At 40.2% G+C, this 18,959-nt stretch overlaps 2 protein-coding genes across 2 annotated transcripts; both read left to right on the top strand.

The window, feature by feature from the left end:
* The first annotated feature begins 561 nt into the window (after positions 1 to 561).
* snrpe (small nuclear ribonucleoprotein polypeptide E) lies at positions 562 to 5,648 on the top strand. The gene is made up of 5 exons (XM_083971525.1): positions 562 to 737; positions 1,978 to 2,004; positions 2,113 to 2,175; positions 4,588 to 4,666; positions 5,427 to 5,648. Exons 1-5 carry the CDS (start codon positions 684 to 686, stop codon positions 5,480 to 5,482), a joined length of 279 nt encoding a protein of 92 aa, XP_083827651.1. The 5' UTR covers positions 562 to 683; the 3' UTR covers positions 5,483 to 5,648.
* Positions 5,649 to 6,476: 828 nt separating this feature from the next.
* cdc42 (cell division cycle 42) lies at positions 6,477 to 17,773 on the top strand. The gene is made up of 6 exons (XM_083972614.1): positions 6,477 to 6,554; positions 12,105 to 12,245; positions 12,514 to 12,586; positions 12,794 to 12,903; positions 13,509 to 13,706; positions 17,567 to 17,773. Exons 2-6 carry the CDS (start codon positions 12,141 to 12,143, stop codon positions 17,654 to 17,656), a joined length of 576 nt encoding a protein of 191 aa, XP_083828740.1. The 5' UTR covers positions 6,477 to 6,554; positions 12,105 to 12,140; the 3' UTR covers positions 17,657 to 17,773.
* The last annotated feature ends 1,186 nt before the right edge of the window (positions 17,774 to 18,959 follow it).

The following is an 18,959-nucleotide window of genomic DNA, read 5'->3' as shown; positions in this document are numbered from 1 at the left end:
AAACCATTTGTGTTAAGTTTTGCCGTGTGAAGTCTTGAGTATAAAGGCTAAACGTTTGATCTTTGACCACCAAAGTTTACTCAATTCTTCCTTAAGCCCAAATTGCCATTTGTGCCAAAAAAAAATTTCAAGCATTGCTGAGATGCTGTGTTCAAAAGGCCACTTTCTGTGTTTTGTGAGGCCTTTGACCCCCCAAATCTAATCAGTTTATCCTGAGTTCCAAACTGTTGCTTATGTCAAATTTGATGATGTTCCTTCAAGATGTTATTGAGATATCATGTCCATGAGAATGAGATGTAGGCTATGTAGGCCTATGCAGACGTACAGACAACTCAGAAACAATTTGCAGCTTCAGCTCTGAGTGTCTCTGATAATGAAAAAGTGTAAGGAGAAGCATTTAATGAAAATACCATATTTCCACCTGTTGATCATAAAGGGAATATTCTGTAAGGACATACAATCATACCGTACATGGGTCCACATGTAGATGCAGTAGAGACATCCTACCTGCAGGGGCGCTGTTTTAAATCATGATGCACTTTTATTACCACTGGCGCTGCACGCGGAAGGAAACCCGCCATTGAAGCAAATTCTCAACGTGAGTGTTTCGTTGAAGTACGCTCTGCTAAAGAGGTGCAATTTTTTTCTTCTTATACCAACCGCTGGTATTTTTTGTTGGAGGGATGGCGTACAGAGGACAAGGACAGAAGGTCCAGAAGGTTATGGTGCAGCCCATCGTATCCTTTTATCGCTGTGAGCGACGTGAGCGGTTGAATCGGTTGCTACATTGAATTTAGCAGCTAGCTAAGCTATTAGCCCTTTCACGTTAGCTAGCTAATCATTCATTGTCCATTAGTGGACGAATACAGACAATTAATCGGATAATATGGGTATCCTAAGACTTATAACAAACAGCGGGTAACGTATTCGTCCGAGTTACTTTTGCAAACAGTTCTTGCTCACTGTATTGAGTTGAAACGACTGGTGTGTCGATGCAACCCCGCTAAAATCAGGTACCAGTATGTTACACGCTGATCTCAGGACAGGAGAGCTGCTCATGTTTTATATGGTGGCGTCCTTCACATGCAAAGACCAGGATTTCTGTTAACCGGTTCTAGACAAGGATATCAAATAGGTTTAGCACATACCGTACCTTAGTTGGGTACTTAACAAATCACGTAGTTGCATTTCATAATGTTTCAATTTCACTTTAGCTGTGTTTTCCTTCTTATTGTAAAAAGGGTCAGTGACAATTAAGGATTGGCAAGATGAGCAATTCAGAAATATCTTCAAGACTTGTTTTAAAAGCATTAATCAGATTTGTTCAAATGTACATTTTGATGTTGATTTTATGTCATTTGAACCATATTTTAACAAATGTAAGACTGAATGCCCCTGGAAATATCAAATGGTGTTACTACAAAAGAACCACTCTTTTTCTAAATAATGTGACAAATTTGTAAAACCTGACATTAGGTTGCATCACATCATTGACCAGAAATCCAATGACCAATGTCTTTGGGCTTTGGACCTTCTTCAAAATGCTTTGGCATAATAGACAATTCGAAGACGTTATAAACAATTTTCTCATATTATATGGAATTACTTTTTTATTGAATAATCTGCAGCGCATTTCATTATAAATGAAGTAGCAGCTCTAATAACAAGTAATGTCAAAGCAAATCATCTTGATTGCCGCCACAAATGTCTTTGTGTTTAAACTTGTCTATTTGGTTTTGTGATTTCACAGGAGAATTTCTAATAGCCTAAATTGTAGTGAGTTAATTACTTGCCAGAATATGTAATGAGTCTTAAATTAAGAGACAGTACCTGAGGGATTTCTCACTGTCTTTCTGTTCATCTTATTGTGATCCAAGTCTGAATGTGATCAGGTGACATTATCACTGTGTCACTGTGAACATATCTACCGTGTGTTTTCTAATATGTACATTGAATTTCCTTAACTCCATGTTTCAGAACCTAATTTTCAGGTATCTGCAAAATGTAAGTACTTAGATCGTCTTCATATTATAGTCAATTCTGATACTTCTGAATACTGTTTTTTTTTGTGTTGTTGGACTAAAATGTAAATTTCCTTTCTCTCCTTCTCAGCGCTCACGGATTCAGGTCTGGTTGTATGAACAGGTGAACATGCGGATAGAGGGCTGCATTATTGTAAGTTAACTTTTTTTTCTCTGTTTGACTTCTTTCAACTAAAGTAAAAACAAATTTTGTACCAATTTACTGGCTCATGAATAATGAATCTAACTAACTAAGTGCACAATGTGTCATGTCTGTGGGCACTGTTGTCATTTTCCCAAGTCAATGTGGATCAGAAAACGTGCATGTTAACATGAGGTAGTCTTCCACACTAAGATGTTAAAATACTGTAGCATTAACAAAGTAAAACCACACGTGGACTTGCCCCCTACCCTTTTAAAGTGACTAGAAATAACAACTAGGTGGTTCCGATTTTATTGTCATAAAAAGAATAAGAAAAAGAAAGTAAGTGTAATACAAAGAAAGACCACCAAGTTTTTTCAGTTTTCAGGCCAACTAAAAAACCTTAGGTGACAGAGCTCCTTTGCAGACTGACTGCACTCAAATGACTGTAGTACAGTGTTGTTTTTGGCAGGCATTTTAGATTTAGTCTTAGTCTTAGTCTTTTTGACGAAAATACTTATTAGTTTTAGTCAATTTTAGTCATTCCTATATGTGATAGTTTTAGTCTAGTTTTAGTCGACAAAACTCAACAAGGTTTTCGTCTAGTTTTAGTCAGTTTCAGTAAAAAAAAAAAAAAAAGTCTTTCAACAAATTAATTCAATAAAGGAATGGTTTTACACATAATGTTTCCACCCAATGCCAAATACTTTATGGTCTAAGGATTATGCATTAGCCTACACACAGATAAAGTGGTAACAGTAGTGCATTCAGTTTTTTTCTGATGGAGTGACGGCAGGTGTGTTGAGCAGAATGTGCGCTGCATGCCAGGTGGTGGACGTGACCACACAAGGATGCAGCAGTGTTGCAGACACTTGTTGATTTTAATGGACAGATTACACGCACAATAAGCAGAAATGTCATGCATTTGAACGTCTGACCACCCGTCAGCGCCGCGGAGCGGCTGCACCGCACTGACCGAGGTCACCAGAGCAGCGGATCACTGCCTGCTGCCCTCTGCTGCTCTGATCACCGGGCGGCGGCGCACCGCGGCTCGTCTCAGCAGCGTTGTTCTGTTGTTCTGACCTGTATCCCATCTAGTTGTATTGCCACTAGTTTGCTTGTGTGTTTTATTGTACAGCACTTTGGACAACCTGGGTTGTATTTTTAAATGTGCTATATAAATAAATATGTATTGTATTGTATTGTTGTGTGTAGGTGCTGTGCTGTGATTTAAGAGCAGAAGAGATCAGCAGAACATGACATTTAGTTTGGTTTCTTGTGCTACTTATTATGGTTGTGAATAGAACTGTTTGACAGTCGATGACAGACACATTATTTGTGATGAAAACTTGTTTTAAGAGCCATAAATGTCATTTTATGAATTAAAACTATGATGTCACATTGACATTAGTATTTAGATGTTTGGCTATGACAATGCAGAGCTCCGCTGATCAGGGCTTTATGGCAGAGGGAAGCTTCTCCTCAGCACCATCTCAACAGCGGTGACAGCATCAAGGAGGGGTGTGAGGAAAACTGAATGGAGCAGAGTAGAGATGTGTTTGATTAAAGCCTGGGTCCACAGTGCTCAGGACCTCGGACTGGGTTGAAGGTGGTCGAACAGGACAATGACCCTAATCATTACTGAGAGCTCAGGAGTGGCAGAGACAACTCTGAGTCCAGTCAGTTGGTAGAGCTTGAGCCCTGTCTTGAACCCAATAAAGCCAGAGGGTACCCACCTACCTACTAGGTATATTGGGATTCTTCTATATAGGTAGGTAGTACCTACCTATATAGAAGAATCCCAATATCAAGAGTGCAGTGTTTGTCATGTCACAGACAATAATAGCCTCCCTGAGGCTGTAATTGCTGCCAAATTGTTTCAACAAAGTAAATATGTATGGATGCTGATGTAATGTAATAAACGTTTACCATTTTTAAATTAATTTGTAGAACTTAATAGTAAAAAAATATGCTTTGGTGTTGTACAGTATTGAGTTTTGGGATATTCATCAAGTTGAGCATAATTGTAACAATTGTAAATTTGATTTTTTAGCATCAAATTTAATGTTGAACCAACACCGTTTTTGTTACTATACTGATTGATCGACTGTTTTTTTTGTGTCAGCAGGATTTGAAGTGGGTGTGAGGTTGATTTTTTTTCTGTTGTCAGGTTTCTCAAAGACACTCAAAAAACCTGCATCGCAGGAGACCTTGTAGAGCAGTCAGTTCCATTTAGTCACACCAGCTCATGTACAGGCTACATTAAGCAGGCTGAAATGAGCCATTCACGTGTTCATGCTGTCTTTGAAATTCGTGAAACTAACTCTCACAGAAATTTGGTGGATTTAGGGGAAATATATGTAAATGTTCCTTAATAGGGCCTGTTGAAACTTGTTTTTACTAATTGACCTCTCTCTGTCGAAGGGTTTTGATGAGTACATGAACCTGGTTCTTGACGATGCTGAGGAAGTCCACATGAAGACTAAGAACAGAAAGCCACTGGGTAAGAGTCTGCTACATTTTCTTTTGCCTTTAAAAAAAAAAAAAAGTAGGCTGTCACTGATCTCGATTATTTTGCTGCTTTAATCAACTCAACCTGTAGAGAATGCACAGGTGTAATAGCATTTAAAAGGAGACTGAGTTCCAGGGTGCAGGTGTTGTGATGTAGGTTGACTGCTTGGACTTACTGACATTCTTGATGAGTCATAATTAACAAAATAAGTTTCACCTATGTCTTCCTATGACAAGCATACATATCTGGTGCAGAAGATTATAACTCATCTTCAAAATCCTCTCAGTATGTGTTTAAAATTATCTCACTTGTTCCAGTTAAGAATGCCAATATGATTGTTCACACAAAATCTCTCAGGTAATTAAAATCGACCCAAGGAACACCCTGGCCTGCATCACAAGTTTCCTTTCACCCACTCAGGACATATTATAGTAACTGTCCTAGTGATTGTTTGTGGACTGCTAGGCTTCTTCATTGAGCCTTTTTTCTTTTGGCGTATATGTTACCTAATAAACACACCTGAGCTGTGAAGGGAAAGGCAGTGAGAGAGAGAAACCTAACATGTTACTGATGGTTCATAATATACTGTGTCACCAGATTCCCTTACATCTTTAGCCAGCTTGGTGGACACTTACTGCTTTGTCCAGAGGTGAACTGACACACTGTATCTCTTTCCATCCATCATCTTACTCTTTTGATCAACCTCCACTTGGTTTTCTCTCTCTTTTGTTCCTCTATCTGTGTCTCACAGGGAGGATCATGTTGAAAGGAGACAACATTACCTTGCTGCAGAGTGTGTCGAGCTAGGACAATGGAGACACCTACAAGTCATACCTTCACTCTGAAAAACAATATTTCTTCTTTCTGTTTTGTTTTTGCTTAAGGCGTTGAGTATGTTTGTGTTTATGACATGAATATTGTAATTTGTTTCTTTCTACTATATGGATCAATTTTCAGAATAAACATTGTTTTTTTCTTACTATTGTTGTTCATATTTTGACATAGTCCACTCGTAAGTGTGACCCAGACCTCAGTTCTTTCCTGAGTATTTAGGTCATAGAACTACACTACCATCTATTGGCAGACAGCAGTATTGCAACGTACTTATGTAGGTCAAACTCCCAGCCCCACATAGACTATAGCAGAACAAAGTACATTTATATAAAGGACAATTAGTTTGTGTCATAATTTTTTTTTTTTTTTTTTTTTGATGCAAATAAGGGTATCTCTGCATGATGGAAGGTTTAGTGAAATACAGTGTGGTGCAAAAAAATTGAAATATTTAGATTGTTTCTGATCAATATGCTAACTGATGTGATTATGCATTACATTTACCAATCCTAACAGAAATGTATACACTTGTTCACTGAATATAGACATGAGGAAAACTTTTCTCTAGAAATGTCTTACACAAAGTAGGTAGAATATATTTGATTTTTTTTTTTTTTTTTTAAACAGCTACAGCTAAATATTATGGTTAATTTCAGATGTTGAAATTGTTTAAAACCTAGATTGTCATTAAGCTCAGACTGTATTATTTCCTGCTGTAGCCACATTCTATCTGAACTGCTGATCCTAATTTTTTGCTTATTTGTGAAGTTGTATTCGTAGAGTGTTTGCTGCAAAAAGCATACATTTTACTTTGAGGAGGGTACCCTGAGCTGTGTTCAGATTGTCCAATATAAAGTGTTTGTAGTAAAAAAAGAAAGGGGGGTAGGTGCAGACAGCAACTGATTTCCTACCATTTTTTTTGTGAAATTGATTAACGTAGTTACGTAGTACTTCCCTACGCAACGCAACGTGTCCCTGTTCTGTTGACTGGGAAGCCCCTAGCGCGGAGCTGCCAACGCCCGGCGTAAAGACACAAATAGAGGATACGGTAAGGGGGAAAATGTATTTTTTTCGTTAATGGGGACACATTTGTGGTTGGCTTTTTAGTTTAAATTACGCCAATGTCATCTATACTATACATTTGTGATACAGTGGTTGTAATTGTCAGTTTATATCTGTCATTCGGCAACAGCATCCGCTATGGTTAGCTCATCTAGTTAGCTAGCAACCCAGTTGGGCAGGACAACTTTGGCAAATGCAGGCATATAATAAGTACTTATAATATCGGACTGTATGAAATAACGTTATACCGTAAAGGAGATATTGAATTTATTGGCCACTATAGTGAGATTGTATGTTCTCCATATCTTCGGCCTCAAGCAAAGCCGGTGAACCAGAGATGCAGGTAGCTGCTAGCTAGCGGTTAGCCGCTTAACGAGCTGAAAAAAAAAAAGGCGTAACAAATATTGGGGTCATATTTTTCTCAATCTGAGTACAATCTTCTCAATATCTCTACGGGGTATTGTTTGGATGCTAAAGTTTGGGTTAGTAGGAGTGACCGGTTGAAAAGAAGGAGAGCCAGTAAGTTTATCGAGAATGAAAAATAACCGGCAGGAAATTAGGCCATATTGAGGCCGGGGATGTGGCCGAAATCTAGCAGCCAAGGCTATCATCGTATTCAGGCTAGCGCTAGTTTTTTACTCGCAGCCATACCTGCAACTTGTGATATCATATTATTTTTGTTATGTTATGTAGTTGGTATTCAGTAATGATCAATCGCAGAGGGTCACAGTTACAGTCATAATATCAATTTTGATCGTAGATGTCGGCACGTCACAAGTTTTGAGCACGGAAAGGTAATGTAAAGGCTAACGTTAATTTTAGGCAAATTTAAAAATAATTTGGATAGAAACCTCATGGGAAATGCGTACGAGTTCTTCCTTAGTTCTGCAATATGAGGTTTCAAATGACCAGATGTCCAAGGATTTTCCTGGTCAAGCCTTGAGCCCATCCCTGTGTATTTGTTTCAGATGAGCATGGATGGAAGCCTTGACCAATCATTGAGGAAATGTTGTTAAATCCGCAGTAATGCCAGTCGTAGCATAGCGAGCTGTGGGGATGAAGTGGTGTTTGAATCTGTGGTTAGTAGGAGGAGAGCTGCGTTTGCAGTGCTCAGTTTTGATGGAGCTGCTAGAGTTTATTTGAAAAATCTGGTGCTTGATGCAGTTATTCACAATCAGAGTCAGTTTCCATTTAGGATCTTTGTTATGAGAAAAGTGCCACATCAAACTGAACCTAAGTTCCTTTCACTGCTAGTCTTAAAGCTGGCCTGTCCTCAGAGTACTTGCTGGCCCACAAACACAAATGCGTGGATTAAGTCTGGCGGCATTATTGGTGCTGCAGCCACCCTCTGTTCCCCATTTGCAATGGCCTTACTTAAGAGTTTATTTTGGAGTTGATAAAATATTTAAGTAATAAGTAACCTCCCCTAGAAGAACATATACTTTGGCTTATACTTATTTGAATTGATGTGATTGTAATTACCATGCTGTGAAACTAAGGCACTGGTCAGACCTGATATTAACATCCATTCAGTACCAGTGTAAAATGCACCTTAGATGCAAGGTCAAATTCAGAAGTGGTATGCACTCGCCCACACTGAAGGACCACCTACACATCTGACATCCCTTGCTCTCGCAGTAGTTCTGCAACAGTTTCATAATGAACTGTAAATATATATTTTTATGTTGTATGGGTAAAACTATGCAATGTGCGATGAATAGATCTGATCCTCCGTTCCCCCCCTCCCCTTTCTCCCACACAAACACACCAACAGTAGATTCTTGTGTCACTGTTGGACTAGCTGAAAATAATAATATATATATTTGTTTATTTACATAGAAGCGTGCGGTGATATCTAATCATGATTGGTCACTAGAGACACATTCAACAGACATGTTTGCAGCTGACCACTGATTGTGATAGACTTCTTAAAGTGGGCAAAGGATTTCTTCAGACTGTGTCAACCCTTGCCCAGCAGTTGCTTTAGTTTGTGCATGAAGCACAGCGTTTCTTAGTGTTGTCTGCTGGAATGTTGTAACTCTCTTGGGTATTTATTTAGAATGGGTGTATAAACTTTGGAGATCGTAAGAACATGTTATTTTTCACTCAACATGGTGATAGTGTAGGAAAAGCCTGAATTATTTGCACAAATTACAAGTATGTGTATAACATGGATAAGGTAAATCATGCTTAATGCTCAACATGTAGGCATAAAACACCTAAACTGCAAACCAAACGCATGAACGGCAGAGTGTCTGTAAAGCTAGGGCTTTCGGGTCTTACTTCCACCTGTCATCAATGCAGCTATTGGTTATTTATTTTTGACTTACTTGTCTTCTCATTGATATTGTGGTATTATCACTTTCTACTGAATGTTGTGCCCCTCTAATAAAAATGCCAGCTAAGCCAACTTCACTTTGTGTCACCTGCCCACAGGATGCAGTCCTCGCTAAGCTTCACCTGCTCAACAGAAATTTACTGGGAGGGTCATTATCCCATCCCCTCTCCATTCAGGCTTCATTACAAACCAATACAAGTTATTTATGTAAACCATCACCATCTTTCCACCACAATGCTAGTTGGCCTTAGGCTACATCCACACAGCCACACTACTTCATTTTCATTTTGAAACTCGTATATTTTTGCCACATTTTGGCCTCCTGTTCACAATATTCCAGCATTTTAGAAATGATTTCTGACTCTGCCAGACTGTGCGGTGACTTTTCCTGTCAACACCATACAGATCAGATTAATGAGGACAATATCACACTGGTTATTGTGCCTGAACAGGCTAATGTGAGCAATGCGATTTTACAGAATGACACAATTACAATTTAATTATGAACAAAGCATAGTTGTGAAGTTCAATTGACCTTTAGTGTTAAACTGCACAGTTTTCTTGAGTGCATGTTTTGGCATGCAGAGCCAATTGCGGTTAGGTTTTAACCAGAGTTTTGAGTTTGGGGAACATGTTGGCAAAACTCTCTGAATATGGGATTTCTCAATCCTGCAAGCACTTGCCTCACGGAGAGGAAGTCCCACAGCATGTATTCACTCTATATCGTTGTTGCTGCACCCCTTTGTAACCTGTAGTAGTCACAGATGCAACAGACAGCCATTGTATGTTTTCATAATCATTAAGAAAATGTTACTGATAGAAAATATTTGACTAATACAGCCTCTGTGCCTCAGCTTTTTGCCCTGCTTTCCAGTTTGTTCTGTTTGGAAAAATTAGAAACACTGTTGATGTCAAATGAGGTTGGATAGTTAGGCCCTATGTTTCCTAAATAGTTGTGGTAGACGGTAGCGAATACACTGGTGGGTCATGTTAACTGTCATGCAACAGTTAGTATGGAGCTTAATAACAGCTTTCTGTTCAGGAGTGAAAATGGTTCATTGAACAGTTTGTGTTAGAGAGATCATTTTCCATTTTAAGCATATTGAGTATGTTACCAAGTTGGACCTAAAATTTCAGGTTTAATTAACTTGTTAAATACAGATACATACATCTGTACAGGACAAGTGGTTTCTCTCTGTTGTCCCATCCATATTTTTTCTTATTAGCTGTAGTTTAGTCGTAGTCTGGGTCATCTTTCTTGAATCCAGTTTGAAGTTGGCTCACTTTGCAAACCTTCAAAGAACTTATATTCTCTCCCACGATAGTAACTGGTTCACGATTGAGTGATAGGCACTTGGTCAGAATGACACTATAATTGGTATGATGAATATTAAATGGGTATGCATTTTAGCCTGTGCCCCAGCCTTGGCTGCCCCCATGAATGTAATCAATTATCAGAACCAGACTTAATCTTTAATTTCTTTTTTATTTAGTGTGGGATCTTCTTAGGCAGGGAAACTCCTGGTGTGTGTTATGAAAAAGTTTTTATACAATTATATTTATAGTCAGCACTGCAGTACTAAACATTTGAAAACAGATTATATGAAGATCTGTCTAACAAACAATGTCAGCCTTTTGCGAAAGAAATCAGTGACATCCTTGTGTTTCTGAAAAACATTGGCCTGTGTTCTGTCCCTCTGTTATACCACGTTCATACTGTAACATTTGGTGCCTGCAGTTTGTCCCTCCTGTTTCTCTCAATGACACCCCCACCCCCACACAGTGGTGCAGAGCTCTGCAGTGGCTTAGCGCTGACATACTGAAACTTGTGGAGGAGAAACAGGGGAATACTGTGGTCCACATACAACATATAGGCTGGTGTGTTTTCCCAAAATGCACACTGCATCATGATGCACTGTGTGTTATTACCAAAAGATTTAAGGTCAACCTCCACAGTTTTACTTTAAATAGGTAATTTTCATCGAAGATATTCACACACAATAAGAAAACCACAGAGATAAGTTTACAGCAGCAAAAAACGTGAAGGTACTCGCTTTCTGCTGCTGGCCAGCTAAAGACGTGACCTTTTAATGACCCTGACATTGTTCAGAGTCTGAAAATTGCCCCGTTTTTGGTCCAGCCTTGTGGTTTTCTAGGAGAATTTGATCCATATCCCAGTGTCTGTATTCCAAATATGTTAAAGGGAATGGTCACATGTTCAATTGGTTTGTTGCTTAGTTGTGATGTGAGGTTTAAAATCGAAACAAATGCAAGCCAAAGCTGTGTTGACTGTTTTTAAGGTGAAACTGTCTCTATCTTTTGCATTTTACGAAACAGCAATTTGTTGTTGTTGTTGTTGTTGTTGTTGTTGTTGTTGTTGAACAGTTCAAGGGTGTTGAACCTCTTCAGCACTTAACTTTAATGTCGACATGTGGTGATGTTACTGTGTCAGGCAAACACTGACACACAATCTAATTGTAGATTTGATTCCCAGTTGGTGTTTTTGACATTTTGTTGACAGGAGAGTGTCAATCTGGCGTCTTTTCCCTCTACTTAAACATTTCCTCCACCTAAATACTGATGTAGCACAGCCACAAAGTGTGCATTACCTTTGTGTGAAGTACACTGATACTATGTTATTTAGTCTCCAAATGGGTCTCCAGATGTGGATCTTTACAATCCCTTTAATCCCTGGACATCTGGACACTTTCACTGACTCAGTGGTTGATCAGGGAGATTCAGTTATTAATTGCTCACTGGAAAGAGTTGTCTCCACATAAATGTCCCAGTGTCAAGTAGATAATGAGATTTTTACGCAGGCCTTTGGTCAGAGTAATTCAATTTTACAGTTATGTCAAAGTGCTTTTAGCAACAGTTTGTCATTGACAAATAATGAAATAGCCATCTGGTGTTGAGTCTCCCACAGAAAATTGTTCAGTAACAACCACATGCTTTCTTTTTCTTCTGTAGCAAAATGACACTACAATACAGCTCTAATTTACCCCTAAGTAATCCTCAAGGCTATAATTGACGCCAGTAATGTCTTTCCACAAAAGCAAAATTGCATTCACTGTGATCCTGTATTATTTCACTGTACTCTGCAGCAGGTAGCTTTAACCTTTTCTCATGGTGAGTCTCTCTGTGACTTTTGATTGTCCTTAACTAATGAAGTTTCCTCTCTTTGTTTCTCTCTTCCAGATCTTGAATGAGTAGCGAAGACTGTAAAACACAGCTATGCAGACCATCAAGTGTGTTGTAGTTGGGGACGGTGCTGTGGGTAAAACCTGCCTGCTCATCTCTTACACCACAAACAAGTTTCCCTCTGAATATGTACCAACGGTAGGTATTTGAGCAGCTGTTATGTTGAAAGACTCGATTTTATATAAATGTGAAAATGGTCCCATCTTTTAGTCGCTTCTCTCTCACATGGTAAAGACCCATGTCCACTTTATTTGGCTGTGTTCCTCAACAGTCTAGAGCTGTATCAGCTAGAACCGTTCTTTATCAGCCAGAATATATATTTTGATATCAACATATTTATCTTGTGGTGGTAAAATGTCACATATTTAAACAACTAACTATTGATTTTGGTCTTTGTGTGTTGTAGGTGTTTGATAACTATGCTGTAACTGTAATGATTGGAGGCGAGCCCTACACTCTGGGCTTGTTTGATACAGCAGGTATGTCTTTTCCTTTTTCAACCTTGACTTAATTACATTTGTTAACCTTCCCGTGAAGTGTACTTTGAGATGTTTTTATAAAGTACAATCCTGTGTCAAATGTGTTGTCTTTCCACAGCAGACTGTTATGTACTGTGTGTTAATGGCAGAGATATCCAAGTTTGGACCAGGCTGTGTGAATTAACATGTTTGTATCTTGTTCCTCAGGTCAGGAAGACTACGACAGGTTACGGCCCCTGAGTTATCCTCAGACAGACGTCTTCCTGGTCTGTTTCTCTGTTGTGTCCCCCTCCTCCTTTGAAAATGTTAAAGAAAAGGCAAGTGTAACCCTCCTTTTTTCTTGTCTCTGGTCTTCAGTCCTCCCTGAATGCTTGGTTGTTGTTGTTGTTGTTGTTTTTTATCTGCAGTATAAAGAGCGTTGTGTATCGAGAGCTTTCACAAATGTTGATGCAATTGATCTCAAATTTGTCTCGGCCATGCTTTGCATGTTGACATGAGCCAATGATGTAAAAAAAAAAAAAAAAAAAGGAACAAATATGGTCAACACTGGCTGACAACACTATTGATCCAAAGTCTGAAATGAGTTTCCGTGGAAGATGATTCAACATTTTGGTAGCATTCAACAGTTGCAGTTGCAGTTGCTCCAGACAGTCTCCTTTTAGTTCAGTTTTGATTCATTTGTAAATGAACAAATTTGTTGAAAACATTGTCATCCAAATCAAAAACTAAATATATCATGGAGAATTTGCACTGAAATGCAGAACAAAATTGTAGAGGCATGGACTACAGCTTAGTCTGAAGCCACTGTATGACTCGTGAGTCAAAGCCTTTGACATGATCAGAACAACAGAGTTGTTGAGTGCTAACACATAGTCATTTCTTTGGTGTGTTGATTGTTGTTGTCCTTGGTTTGTGAATCCAGTGGGTTCCAGAGATCACCCATCACTGTCCAAAGACCCCCTTCCTCCTAGTCGGGACCCAGATTGACTTGCGGGATGACCCCTCAACTATAGAGAAGCTGGCCAAGAACAAGCAAAAGCCCATCACTCCTGAGACAGCTGAGAAGCTGGCGAGAGACCTCAAGGCTGTCAAATATGTGGAGTGCTCAGCCCTCACACAGGTAATAACGCAGATTTGCACACTCTCACTCACACACTACTCACAAATTGTTGCAAGAACAAAGAAAGTGGAGGAAAGAGGAACATGTCCGTATTTCCCCCTAGTCTGTGCACACTGTGGTCGAGTTTTGTTCTGCATGCTGGTTTGGTTTCACCGATCTCTCCAACTCGTCAACTTGTGGTCTTGCTAAGAATACATTTAGATGTTCTGTTTTGGCTTAAAAACCATGTAGCTGTAGATAATGGTGTATTCTGGTTACAGTAAGAGGTCAGTCTTTAGCATTACGGCTGGTGAAAAGAGCAATTGGTAACAGATGACTTTGAATTTCCTTGGGCTGGTGGAATAGTGTGACAGTGTGAAACGCTGCTATTGATGAAATTTAAGAGAGAACCTCGACATCTAAGAAAGAGTGCCTACAGTCGTACAGGCGAGCGTACTGCTAGTCTCTTCAAAAGCATGCCTTGCTTAATTTCTTACTTAACCATCTATAGGTTAATACTCTGAATCACAATAGTAACATCAGCGTACAAGTACACCAAATAAATGAAATGATATACTCTCCCTGAGAAATGAGGACAGAAATGAGCTGGCACATTACTGTGTAGAGTTGTTTGACAGTATTGGATTGATATTGCGGTGTTCAGGATGTATCTTTGAAAGTCTGGTTAGTCAAAGCAGTCAAGTGCTGTTGATCTGCTCAAGTATTTGCATTGGCATTGATGCATTGTTGTAAGAACCTCATCGAACATGACCCAGAGCAGAACATATGAGTTCGACCTCACTCAGAAACAGAACAATAGTGTTGATGGAGCTGAGGTGTAGCCCCTGGGCCCCTGCTCCGCTCCTTCCTTCCTCCCTCCTTCCCCTCCCTCCTTGGCACTACTGTTGCATAGCTGCTGATGTCATTTCCTGTTTCCTGTCGGGGAGCTCAGTCCACGCCTCACTCTCAGCCCACTGTCAAACGCCTGCCCTCTCTCTTCGCAGTAGAGTTCTTCATCACAACACTGTTGCACTTCACTCTTCATCTTTGGGGCCATGCATCTCCTTCACGCATTCAACCTTTCCTCTTTTGTGTCACATACTTTTCTCCTTGTTCTGCCATGTTCCTCTTATCCTCCTCTCCCATCTTTCTCTTTCTGTGTTTGCTGTGCTAACTGTGCTGTTGTTCTCTTTCCTCTCCTGTCGTTGTAGCGAGGGCTGAAGAATGTATTTGACGAAGCTATCCTAGCTGCCCTAGAGCCACCTGAGACGCAGAGAAAGAGGAAATGCTGTATATTTTAAATTCTGTGCCATTCACCTCATCTCTTCCTCCTTCGATTGCCCTTATTCTCTGCATTTGTCATTCCTTTACTGCATCTCTCCGTTCTCTCTCTCTTTAACATGTGCTGCTTTTTACATCATGACCAATCTCAATCTCAGCCACTGAACTAACCAGGCCATCGTTCTCATACTAGTCTCACATCTAAAACAAAACTAGTATTCTGCAGTGAGAGTGCACTTCAACTTATCTGTGTTCTGGCCTCATTAACACAGATCTTTCTGCACTTGAACAACTTGTTGCCTTTTCTAACCTGCAACAGTTGACATTCAGGTTGTTTGGTGTGGCAACTTATATACTTCATACCTTAATTCAAGAGTGATCTATCTTGAGTTTTACATCATAGATTTTGTACATCACCGCTGTTATATTTTTAGTTTTCCTACTTTAGCTCAGTGCTTATCATCAGTGAAACTGTATCCCACAGAGGATATAGGATGTAATTTGGGATGTAGCCATTGTTTCCCTAAGTTTCGTTTTCCCCTTTGTCATGTAGTAGAGGGGGTTGGACGCTTCACATGGCTCCACACTGAGATTGATCTCAACACTAAACAGAGCTTCCATTTCTAATGCTTGTGTATTTTTTGTACAACTGTTGATGTTTGACTAAACTAATGCAGTCTGTCTGACTGCAGGTGGTAATAGTTGCATATAGTGCATTCAGAAAGTGTTACAATGGATTTACTTTTCTCATATTTTGGGATGTTGCAGCTACATACTAAAAAAGTATCATTTCATTTTGTCCCCTCATCTTTCTGTGTTCAATGTCCCATGAAGAAATGAAGAAATTTTTACAATTTCCAGTGTATTAAAATATACAGAGCACCTCCTCTGTTTGCATTTTTCACATGGGATGGAAGTAAAATGTCAGCAGGTAGTACGGTGCAGCAGGTCGATCAAAGGTATAAAGCAGGAAGCCCCCCACCCTCTAATAAGCAAGTGAGTCTACACCTACTTTATGGTTAGACTTCGGTCTCTTGGTTTGAGTCGAGGCACAGGTCCAGGGAAGGACGCAAAGAAAGTCTGCAACATTTGAAGGTTCCCAAAAGCGAAGTGGCCCCTGTAATTCTTAGTCTGAAGAAGTCTACAACACCCCAGAGGGCCTTACGGATATGAGAGAAACTTCCAGACCGATAACTATCCCATCCCCATCACCATACCCCTGATCTAAACTTTATGGTAGAGTAGCCATGTGGAAATCTCTCCTCAGTGAAGGACACAGAACCTGATGAAACCTGTCTAACCTCTGTTCCAAGTGTCACATTTGATGAAAACCAGTTGTCATTCATCACATGCACAGTAACATCCCAATGCTGAAGCATAGTGTTGGCAGCATCAAGCTGTGTGTATGTGTGTGTGTCAGCAACGGGGAGGCTGGTCAGAATTGAGGGAAAGCTGAATAGTGCAGAAATAAATGAAGAATTCAGCGATATCAGCCAGATGCTGCAATTTAAACAAAATATGGAAAAAGTTAAGTGGTCTGAATACTTTCTGAATGTAGTACTTTTTATATACAAATGTCATATATAGGGAGTGTTTGGCCATTTTGTCTGCATAAATGCAAGAACAGGCATTTCTTGTTTGTTTGGCATAATGATATTCAGTTTATGTCTAAGCTACACTTGATGTTTCTTTAAAGTAAGTATTGTGAAAAATGTTTTATGACTGGTTTGGCCCAGCCTTCTCTATATATAACACCAAGGTGCCATTAACTGTGGTGCTTATCCTTCTACCTTGAGAGTCCAGATAATAAAACAGTTCTAATTGTGTGCAATGACCTGTTAAATGAATTAATAAAAGGTAAATAAACTTTCTCTCCTCTCTGTGGTTCCTTCCTTTTTCCAGCGCTTTGTCAGAGAAGAGTTTAGTGGGGTTGGTTGATGGAGTTTTGCAACGCTGAGGGGCTTAGTGGTTCACTGCATAGAGCAGCTCTGGTTACTTCACATGACCGACCTCATGGTGTAAGCAGCTCTGCTCGGAGGCAAACACAAAGAGCAGAAACATTCAGCACTTGAGCCGCGCATAGTGATCATTGTTGTTTTAAAATGTATCCTCTGTGTTTGAATGTGGATGCTCTCCTGCAGGGGTTAGTCAGCAGTTTTAATCTAAAGTCAAGAAAAGTATGCGAGGATGAAAATGCTCCTTCTATTTTGGTTCCGTGCTGTAGCATCAGGGGCTGTGTTGTGTTCTTCCTCCACTTTCTTGTTTGTCTTGCCTTTGATTTCAACCGCACTTAAACATGCATGTGATTTTATGTGTTGATATTTTTCCCCCTCTCACAGTTAACTGAAACAACATTTGAAGGAAAACACAATTTCTTTCTTGAGTTTAGTTGTATCTGTTTTAATATCTCAAAATAATTATGTTTTAATCATTTTTTTCCCAAGTAGTTCTCACATTCTGTTATTATACCCCACTAAGTAATGTTATATGCTGCTTTGTTTTTTTCTGTTAAGACTGATTGTCCCTCCAACCTCTTTTATTTAACCTGTGTGTGTGCGATGCCCCTCATTGAGCCCGTATATTTGTGTTTGTGTTCACAGAAAGGCCTAAAGAATGTGTTTGATGAGGCGATATTGGCTGCATTGGAGCCCCCAGAGCCCAAGAAGAAACGCAAATGTGTGCTCCTATGAGAGGCTCCTACCTTTTTCAAAGCACACGACACACATCAACACAGCCTCACATCTAAATACTCGCATACACACACACACATACATGCCCTCCCCCCCTCCCCGCCCTCACACCCTTTTCCCTTGCTCTGCTAAGGCTGGTTGACAGAATTGTCTTCCACAGAGAAGACCAGAAGGAAAACAGCCGACCAAGTTTCAGATAATTCTCTGCAATAATAAGAAGCTTCACCCCCCCCCCCCCCCCCCCCCCACCCACCCGCCCCACCCCCTCTCCCAAGTCTGAATTTGGGACAGATGATGAACCTAACCTGGCCAACAGGGCGCTGTGGGTTCCGGGCAGATGGTGATCCAGATACCAAGCTTATACAAAAGTAGAACTCATTCTGTCGAGCTTTTGATAGATTGATTTTAATTCAGCGCTGCGGCCTAATCAACGCCTAGAAGCCCAGCTGTTAAGTTGTCCTCAGCCACTGTCAAGGTTTCATGGAGATAAGCCCCGCCCAAGCCCCTTTTCAGCCATCCGATTGGTGGCTGCTCATGCTGCTGGTCCCGCCCCTCCTCTGTTGATGAGCAGTCTCATCTCCCGATCCCTACGTTCTTTGTCAGCACTACCAGAAGAACTGCTAACAGAGTAGCTTTGTTTGCCAACAACTCCCTTTTTTTTTCTCCTCGAACATATGACAAGTCTGAGATATTTATTCCATGGTCCAGATAGCTGCACTCTCAACCACTAAGGAACCTGTGTAGGTCTGACAGGACTCGGTAATTCAGGGCAATAAGGCTAAACATCCACACAGCTCTCTCTCGTAGAGGAAATTGAACTGGTTAATATTGCCATCCACTATCCAGTCCTCTGAGTGCGGACTTTTCACAGTGCAGAGTCGCAGTCCATTTGGAGTGTGGTAATCACTTGAAGAGCTAAAGGCATCCAGTAGTAATGGGTCCGCCAGTTGACCACAGGAATTGGCCTTTTAGATGCAGGGAACTTAAACAGTGTTAGCAGAACAAGCGGTGTATTCTTCATGCGTTGCCAGGGACCAAGGGAGAGTAAAGCAGGATACTGTTCTAACATTGTCACCACCTTACATTTTGAAACGGGTACAGCAGAGACATCCTCGCAAAACTAATGTTGTTTTGGCCGAAGTTCCGTATTTAAAACAACTGATCAGTGAACATTAATTTTTTCCACCAGATTTCTGTGCCAGGTCAGAATTTGGTGCCTTCCTGTAGTGCGTTGTGTCCAGACTGTTTCTCTGATGTGTAAGAGCTGTCCCGTCTGTATCCGTTCAAACTGTGCGGTGCTGCA

The sequence above is a fragment of the Trachurus trachurus genome, assembly GCF_905171665.1.
Source record: "Trachurus trachurus genome assembly, chromosome: 5".
Classification (NCBI taxonomy): domain Eukaryota; kingdom Metazoa; phylum Chordata; class Actinopteri; order Carangiformes; family Carangidae; genus Trachurus; species Trachurus trachurus.
Note: the sequence above shows the minus strand (reverse complement) of the source record. Positions and strands in the feature narration are given on the sequence as shown.

Coding starts and splice junctions, on each gene's coding strand:
- snrpe (XM_083971525.1), top strand. CDS start 684: ATGGCGTACAGAGGACAAGGACAGAAGGTCCAGAAGGTTATGGTGCAG. Junction 738..1,977: donor AGGTTATGGTGCAGCCCATC/GTATCCTTTTAT, acceptor TCCATGTTTCAG/AACCTAATTTTCAGGTATCT. Junction 2,005..2,112: donor TTTTCAGGTATCTGCAAAAT/GTAAGTACTTAG, acceptor TCTCCTTCTCAG/CGCTCACGGATTCAGGTCTG.
- cdc42 (XM_083972614.1), top strand. CDS start 12,141: ATGCAGACCATCAAGTGTGTTGTAGTTGGGGACGGTGCTGTGGGTAAA. Junction 12,246..12,513: donor CCTCTGAATATGTACCAACG/GTAGGTATTTGA, acceptor TGTGTGTTGTAG/GTGTTTGATAACTATGCTGT. Junction 13,707..17,566: donor AGTGCTCAGCCCTCACACAG/GTAATAACGCAG, acceptor TTGTGTTCACAG/AAAGGCCTAAAGAATGTGTT.